Source organism: Opisthocomus hoazin, chromosome 7, assembly GCF_030867145.1.
Source record: "Opisthocomus hoazin isolate bOpiHoa1 chromosome 7, bOpiHoa1.hap1, whole genome shotgun sequence".
Taxonomy (NCBI): Eukaryota; Metazoa; Chordata; class Aves; order Opisthocomiformes; family Opisthocomidae; genus Opisthocomus; species Opisthocomus hoazin.
Window position 1 is genome coordinate 27,633,925 of NC_134420.1, and position 8,685 is coordinate 27,642,609.

The following is an 8,685-nucleotide window of genomic DNA, read 5'->3' on the forward strand; positions in this document are numbered from 1 at the left end:
TAACTCTGTAAAATACATCTTCATCCAACTTCATCTACTGGAATGCACTTTTGAAGTGAGTTTGTACAGAGATTCGATGGGTAACTGCTCAAAAGACTAGAATAGTAGCAGTCCCTGCAGTGTCAGTGAATCAACTGCTAGTGTAAGCATAGTAGCAAGAACAAACAAAAGCCTCAAAGACCCTTTGTATGTAATGGACTGATTTAATTTTCTTTAGCGCTGGGTTTCCACATTACTAATGAGTCTTGCTTTTTTTCATACTGTTTGTTTACCTTTCATGGTTTTAATTATTTTTGTGGGGCATAAAAACAAACCAAGCTGGTCTATCACAGCATTATGAGATTTTGCTTTAATATCACTTCTCTCGCATATTCTTGGTGTTTGCTTCCAAAACGTAGCTGGAGTTTCCAGCTTTGGTCACAAACACTGAGTTGTTTATTACTTTTTACACCTGTTACTCTCCAAAGGAATAGCCAATTTGATAAAGGTGGTATAAGATCTTACTTGTACTCTGAAGACGGTGTTATCTTTTTTAAATTCAGTTAGGAATCTTCTTACAAGCAGGATTAGCCTGTGTGCATGCCTGTCATTCCCTGTGCTGTATGGTGGTTCTCAAAATCACCTGAACTCAGAAGGCCCTGTGGGGAGTAAGGCACAAAGTTGCCTACCTTATTTGTGTCGTCATGAAGTGTGTGAGCACAACTTTTGTTACTGGCTAAAGAGAAGTTGTTACCAACTTAAGGCTGTGTTACCTTTTTGACATGCTAGATTTTTTTTCCCTCCCTTTAAGCATACTTAGCAAAACAAGAATTTATCACAAAGAAATGTCCTGCAGTTTAGTATCCAGATGCTTAGTCCCAGATATTTTGCATAATGTCCTGCCCCAGTTCCTGAGAGAGGACTGTGTTAAGAAAAAAGGCAATTGCAAGGTGAGATATTCCCCTGCAGTCACTGACCCTTTAATGGGAACCTCATTTAAACCTAGATTTAAGCTTTATGCTAAACATCTTAAGGGATGCTGTTTATCTTGGGCTCTGTTGGCAGTGGGAGGAAGCTGGCAAAGGTGGTCCCTGAGAGCATTCTAGCTACTCTTGTTGTGGACCTTCTTGAGGACAGACTAGATGGCATTAGTTTTATGCTGGTAACGGATTATAACTTGCTGCAGAGCCCCCAAAGTGTAACTTCTGCTCTGAGTGCTTGGTGCTGTGCCCTGGCACCCTGGGATGTACCTTCAGCTAAAGCAATGTGCAGCAATGCAGGATGCGTAAAAGGTCGCAGCACTCTGAACGGGTGCAGGTTCAGCATACAGGCTGGTTTGCCTCTGCTCTCAGTTCTTGAGGTGGATTAAGCTGGAGCAACTTTTAGTGTTTTATGTCTCTCTGTTACTCTCACAGGGCTTTCCAATTCTTTCCCTGGCTTCAGCCCCAAACGGCCCTGCAGTGGGTTAATCTTTACCACACTTCAAGTTCCTTACAGCTTTCTTTTCACTTTTACCCTTTTATATTACTTCTATCTCCCCAGTGTGGTTCAAATTGTGTTACTCACAGAAGAGTTTAGCTTCATTATCAGCCAGCTGATCTTCCAATCTGTTTCATTTACATGCAGTGTGGCCCTCTTAATCTGTGATCACAGTCTCCAAATGAGACTGAGGGAACTGGTAGCATATTTCTCTTTTCTACGTCAATAATATGCAGTCTTACGGTAGGATTGCCTGCCTGCCTACAAACTGTGAGGCACAGGCTCCTTCAGCACACAGTTTCACTGGCAACAGAGCTGGGTGTGATTTTTCTGTTTGGTTTGGTTTTGGTTTTTTGGTGGTGTTTGTGTGCGTGTTGCAGCAGGATGTCTAAGCTCTTTCTCTTTTCTGGTGTTTTCTCAGGTAAAGCTGCTGATAGTTACCTCAGTGTGACAGTATTTAGAGACAGGTGCTTGCAGGAGAAAGAAGCGTTACATCTTTGAGATGTCTTGTTCCTATGTGCATTTGTCGTCTCCTCCCCAAATTTTGTCTAAATAGTACTCTGTCAGTTTGAGAAGAGAAGAAAGAAGGAGCAGGTACTGGTCATTTATGACTAAGGAGTACCTGTTGAAACTGAAAAGGTAAATAACCCAGCAACTCATGCTTGACTAAAGGCATTAAACACAGTATGAATGTACATAGTATGGAAAAGATTTTCTAGCTTTTCGGTGTGGAAAAACTAGAAAAATTTTCAGTGTTTTACATTTTTAGCATGATAAACAAATGAAAAATTTAAATCTGGCTTTCTGTATCAACAGTTAAGTTTTCCTGTGCAACATGTCACAGGTTGTGGTAGGCTATCTTTTTTGTAACTCCTGTGTTGGCTAAGGGTGCTGAATTCTTGACAGCACTGCTTTTTTGCCCCTAAGTGTAGACAGTGAATTGCCATTCTGAGTTATGTGGGCCTGATGACCAATAGCTGTCACAGCTTTAATTTGTTATGCTAATTTTATTGCAGTCCATGTCCTTGTCGTCGTGTTTCAGCCTAAGTCACTGTAAACCACTAATGAATATTACGAGTACCTTCCTGTGAAGACCAGCTGACATATCTCCTTCAAGTCCTTAGGAAGGCTGCATTCCCTTTAGATTCTTTGAGGTTCTTCTCTTTGACCTTCAGAAGTGTAGCGCTTTTAATTCCAGCTGAGGTCACCATTTAAAACAGTTAACTTTTACTGTGCCAGTATCTGCCGAGTACAACTGTGTGAAAGGCAGAAACAAAGTGCAGGTGGGATTTTCCCAATTTCTGAAGTTCAACCTAAAGTATATCAGTTTTGTTCAAGTGGATTGCCTTCTCTGTGGAAGCTTAGTTTTGATAGTATATAGTGCTTTTATTGCAATGTAGCCATCTTTAGATTAAAAATATACTCTTTCTGGCTGACAGGCCTACTTAATTTTACAGAAGCAGCATAGTAATAGCATAGGTTAAAATTCTGTATGTGTTTACATGGAGAGAAAGAGATAGGCAAAATAAAAAAGGAACGAGGAAGACGACCATGAGGACTTCTCTCAAGACTTTTTTGGAAAAATCTCTCCCTGTAAGATTTCTGCAGACTCTTCTGAAACTTTTGCTCTGTTTTTTACCCTTTTTTTTTTACTCCCCTTTTTTAAACTTCAGTTAGTTACTGGCATTTTCCCTCTGTCTTTGTTACTATGTGTGGCGAAAGTGTAACAGTAAAAGCTTTCACTACCTGTTTTCTTCTGCCATATCAACTACATAAAATATCAGATCACAAAATCATGGAAGTTTTCATTTGAAGGAATCTCTAGAAAGATTTCTAGTCTAATCTCCTTCTCTCCTATCAGTGGGATTGCCTAGCAGTTAGCAGTGGGATTGCTGCTCACACTACGTCGTGGGCTAGTGGTGGCTTTATCCAGCCAAATCTTGAAAACCTTCAAGGGCAGGGATGCTGTGACCTCTCTGGGCAGCTGGTCTGAGTGTCGCACTGCTCTCCTAGCAGAAGGCTTTCTCCTGAGTGTCTAGTCTGACAGTCCACAGCCAAAATTGACAGTTTTACCTCTTGTTATTCTGTCTGACACTACCAAGGAAGAGTTTGGCTCTTATCTTCATAACTGCCCTTGAAATAAGTTTGGTCAGGTGTTGGGTCACTACCAGCTCCCTTTCCACCACACTGAACAAGCCCAGCTCTCTCTCTCCAGGTATTCGCAGCAGTGTGCTGTCCCCAGACTAATGGCGAATGGCATTTTGATGTTGCTTTTTAGATTTCTGTACAGGTCAGCTTTGGTTGCTGTAATTCTTGCATTTCCCCTTTATGTCCCCTGCCCTCCTTTTCACCGCAAAGAAATGGAAAGAAACTTCTTTGGAAACACTGGAGAGTTCAGGTCTTTTTTTAAGACTAAGGTAAAATAGGTGATAAAATTGAGCAAATAAGCTATTCTGGCTTTTGGGGGCTTATTTTCATGTGACTGTAGCATAATTAGTAGAGGCTTCTGTGCGGGACTTGAGATCTGACTTCTTGCATCCGTACAACACTCAAGACCCCAGTTCTGAGTGCCAGCCAATTTTAATAAGCATCAGAGCTGTAAGCAGTAGCAAATGTTTTAAGTGAGCAAGACACATTGTATTGACATAAGCTACTTTCAAGGCACGTTCTGAAACTGGAGAGCAGGCTAGGCTTTCCCTGGATAAAGACAAGAAATTTTCTATACAGTTACTTGCCAAGGTAGTGTGGGTTATATCTGCCTGAATGCAAAATGCTAAAAGGCTTTAGGGAGTGAAATTTATTTTTTTAATCTGTCATGCCAGGTTTAGATATGGTTCATGAATGTCTGAGTTCCTTGTGGGGAGGAAGAAGTGGGGAAAACGAATGCATTATACGGATCTCTTCATAGCTGTTAAAATATGGCACACTTAATAGGAAGATGATAAATCTAATGTCTCTGAAATTAAATACCTGTCTCTCTATTCCTGGAGAGCATTTGGGAGGAAAAACAAAAAATGTTGGAATGTAATCCTACATTACATCCTTCTGTGTGCCTCGAAGTCTGTGGATCAGTAGCTAACAAGTAGTGCTACTGTATGCTGGCTTTTTCAGGTATCCTCATGCACAATTGTTTGCCCCTTCTTGCAATCCAGTGGCTTAACTGGGTACTGCAGTTCACTTACGAAGTCTGTTTTGAGCAGAGGAAGACAGGAAATAAATTTTAACGATAACTACCGTGACACTCTGCATGGGGATGTTGCAGATACAATTTGGTAGTGAATAAAAAGCCTAGAATTGTTTTCTTTTTCTAAAACAGCAAACTAGAGATTCAGTTTAGAAATGTAATCTGAAAAATGGATGAGATTCACATTCTGGAGCTGAAACTAGGTACCTACGCTGTTGTGGTAACAGAATTAGTAGTTTTCTTACCCAAGCATTTGTAGCTTTTAGCGACTTTAAAGGTGATAGTAACTGCTTGCACTTCTGAAATTCAAGTCTCTGTGTTTTTCCTCTCCATTTGAACATGGACTCATGCAGTATATTATTGAAATTCCTGTTTCTAGAGAGGCGTGCACGGTTTTAATGCTCTAAGGTGAAGGAATGAGCAGACATACCAATGCTTCCTGCTTGTGGTGGTCAAATTCCTGTTAAAATGTGCACAGCTATGGCATGGGTAAATAGTCAATGAGAGTTCAAGTGGTTCTTTCCACCCTGTGCTATGCTGCTGAGAGTGTAATGGTAAATGTTTCTGGGGTCAAGCATGCGTGGTCATTGTTCTTTAAGAGACTAACATGGGGAAGCAGGTTTCCAAACTGTAACTTGCCCAAATATACTGAGTTTTGAGGTGGTATTCTCATTTTTGAGATCCATTAGTGTAGCAGAAGTGGACGCACGCTTCTCGGATACCTGCTGTAAAGGTATGTGAATCCTAGCACTCGCTGCTGTGATGGGCAGCAGTGACTGTATGTACTGAATCACTAGCACAGCCACGGACAGCATCTTGGGAAGCCCTTGCCAAAGTGTTGGTAAGCTTGCAACCTTTCTGAGATTGTGAGATCTGGTATGTTTAATGTCTAAGTGGCTATAGACCAGGGCTTTTTTGATCTCTCTTTTAGAGGCCTAGATTGAGAAGAAATTGAAAGAAATGCCAAAACCATGTCTTATAGCATGAGTCAGGGATAGGTGGAACGTGGTTTTGGATCTCTCAGGTCTGTCTTTCCCCACCATTGACATGCCTTTGTGGCACCAGCGTCCCTCTGCCAACAATATGCCCGTGCTGCTTCCTCTTGCTTTTCCATTGTGCCAGGGCTGGGTAGTTCTGAGACCCACCGCCACTTTTTCTGTTTCTTCTAAACATTGCTATAAAAGCCCATTAACTGTGCTCCGTTTCTTCACCCTTTCTTCTGTCCTGGAGGTCTTCCACTCTGGTACCGATACCTCCTCCTTCGTCTGAGCCCTGCTGTGGAGTTACAAGCTCAATGTTCCAAGTCTTCCGGTGTTCCCTTTTCCCCTTTCTCCTCCCGCCTTTGTTTCTCTCTGTACGGGTGCCCAACAGAGGAGCTGTTACTCCAGTATAAAATCTCTGTCTTGGGTTCTGCGCCTCCTTCCCAAGCAAACACTGGGCGTTTACTACAGAAAATCAATACTACAGCATTTTCTGTTAAACTGGAATGAAGTTTTGTACTTACAAGGCAAACTGTAAGAAAGGCCTGTCAACTATACGCTTGCAAGAGTGGTTTTTCAAGGGCCACAACAGGGGACGCTGACTGTCAACAGACCATTGAACTATCCTTCATGTTCCAAATATGGCCCACAAGATATCTGATTAAAAATGGTTTTGATATTGTACGGTGTGATCTTAGAATTGAGAAGAAGGCTGGCTTAAGCTAGAATTCAGTATACAGGTTATCTAATTTTCAGTGATTTTAGTTCCTTGGTGGATCTGTAAGTTAATCTGAAAGCATTCTCTGCTTAACATGATCTTTCCTACGTGCAGAGTGTTCTGCCGTATTACGTGGCAACGAAAATGTCCAGAATCCGCAAGCCGACCTTCGATAAGCCCAGTCCTGAAACGTACGTCAGAGCTGCCTTGGGCACGGTAGGCCTGCAGTCCCAGACCAACGGGTGCCTACCCCATGCGCTCATGGTAAGTCACCTTAGGAAAAGTCAGGGTCTGGAATGTCCTTTCTATGTGTCTATTATGGAAGAAGAGTAAAGAATAGTTTTGAATATTAAATATTTTTGTTCTTTAACTTCTAATCATAACTTGGTAATGTTTGTGTGTGCTGGTAACTGTTAGATTTCACTTAGCACAGGCTGTAAAAAGCTGAGACTTTTCCCCTGCCTTTTCCCCCCTTTTTTTTTTTAGGGATGGATCTTCTCTCTTCTCCCTACATCTGCTGTCATTAATATACTCATGAGAACAAACAAACAAATACGGGCTCGTTATTTGAAAAAAATGAAGGAGAAGTAAGTTGGAGGCAGCTTGATTTCAGAAGCCTGGGACTCCTGCAGGTTCCATACCCATACTGCAGCACCAAGTAGATCTAATGTTTTAATAAACACCTTCAATTGTAAGTGTACTTCCTAACAAGCAAAACAGCCTTGTCTTGAGGATACAGGTGAACCAAGACTGCTGGCTTCTAATATTGATTTAAAAAATAGGTTTCATTTGTTTATAATAGATATTACGAGGGGGGAAGCGCTTTGGACTAAAATTGCACTGTGCTTTAAGAAATACTTACATGGACTTGATCAGACACTGCGCTGCTGAGGAGCAGCTTGGTCGTTTGAGGTCCATCACATCTTTGTATTGCACGCGTGGGTGAGGGGCAGTAAAGTAGTAGCTCGCACATATTCCTGGACCAGGTGGGCAGGAGTGGGAAGGGAGCATATTTACTTAAGAAGGTAGCCTAGCGCTATTGATGGCGTGTAACTTTTTCCCGGCTCAGGTTTTGGGTACTTGCAAGGCTTCTGCATTGTCAGCCAGCTTGTGAGTGCTCCCCTGCCACGGTCCAGTGTGATTTGTGGTTATGAACTTCAGAGAAATGGGCCAAAAACCAAAATAAGTGTAATTTCTCATCTATAAATATATACAGAAAATAACATTGCAAAAAGTATTTAAATTCTTGGTTCTTAAATATGGATTCTAACTTTTCAGTAATGTGTAATCTTTACAATTTGTAATAACATTGTTAAAAATTCAGTGCCTGCTCTTTGCAATAGGTGGTGATAACACAATGTAGATAAATGTCACAGGTTATGTGCTGGTTGCTATGTAAAAGATTATGGGCACTTTAAATGCAGAGCTTGAAATGAGTTATTCTTCTTGTTAGCAATGATGGTTAAATTGTTTTTGAAGTATGTATCAGTCTGGTTTTGGTGAGGCCCTTTGAAATGTGAATCCTGAACATCTGAGACAGCTTTGGAAACGAGAACCATTAAACTTCTATAAATGTAGAACATTTTTAATTTAACTGATTTGTTTCATGGTTCTCTTCCAAAACGGACTGCTCCAGTGAGGCTGAAGTTACCCACCTCCTGGAGACGGGGACCAGAGCATGCGAGAAGTCTGCGCTGCTGTTGTCTCTATTTACCTACTCTATAAATAAAGATTTTGGTCTCTAACATTCCTTTTTATAAACATAAAATGTACTGGAACTTACAAGGGAAATCAAATTGGAAGCAGCTGCCGATGTTTTCTGTGGTGACTTCCTATGGCTGAAGAGCGGAGGTTGTTTTCTGTCTTTGTAAAAGTAATTTCAAGCTCTGGTTTTGAAGTGAAATGTACTGTGCTGAGGCATGACTGGAGGCTAACATTTCTGTACATTGAAAAAACCTGAATACCGATGCAATGGTGCTGATCAAACCCGAGATGTGGATCCTATCCCGTAGTTTTTGTCATTTCTTCGGAAGAGGGATGGAGCCAGCGGTGCGAGTGCTGTGGGAGCGCGGGGCTCCCGTGGCGCTGGAGCTGACCTGGAAGTGTTGGGCCAAACGCTCTGTGCGGTTTTGACTCTGTGAAACAAATAAAATGGGATTTACTCTGAATCTTTAATGTGTTGGTGTTTTCCTTAAAATGTCTGCCTGTGCATTCACGTGCCTGATTGATGTGGCAAAGCAGTGGCAGTCACTGTACTGCTACGTGCCAAACCCAACGCTTTTATTAACATTTTCCCGGCTGTACTCCTATTTTAAAATCACTGGAACACAAAGTAAGCTGTTGAT

The 8,685-nt window shown here is 41.5% G+C and overlaps 1 protein-coding gene across 1 annotated transcript in view; it reads left to right on the plus strand.

The window, feature by feature from the left end:
- HSD17B12 (hydroxysteroid 17-beta dehydrogenase 12) overlaps positions 1 to 8,508 on the plus strand; it is a 97,318-nt gene extending 88,810 nt beyond the window's left edge. Inside the window, exons 10-11 of the mRNA XM_075427451.1 lie at positions 6,455 to 6,604; positions 6,827 to 8,508. Coding sequence (XP_075283566.1) covers positions 6,455 to 6,604; positions 6,827 to 6,931 — 255 coding nt within the window. The 3' untranslated portion in view covers positions 6,932 to 8,508. The remainder of the gene's footprint in view (positions 1 to 6,454; positions 6,605 to 6,826) is intronic.
- Positions 8,509 to 8,685: the final 177 nt, after the last annotated feature.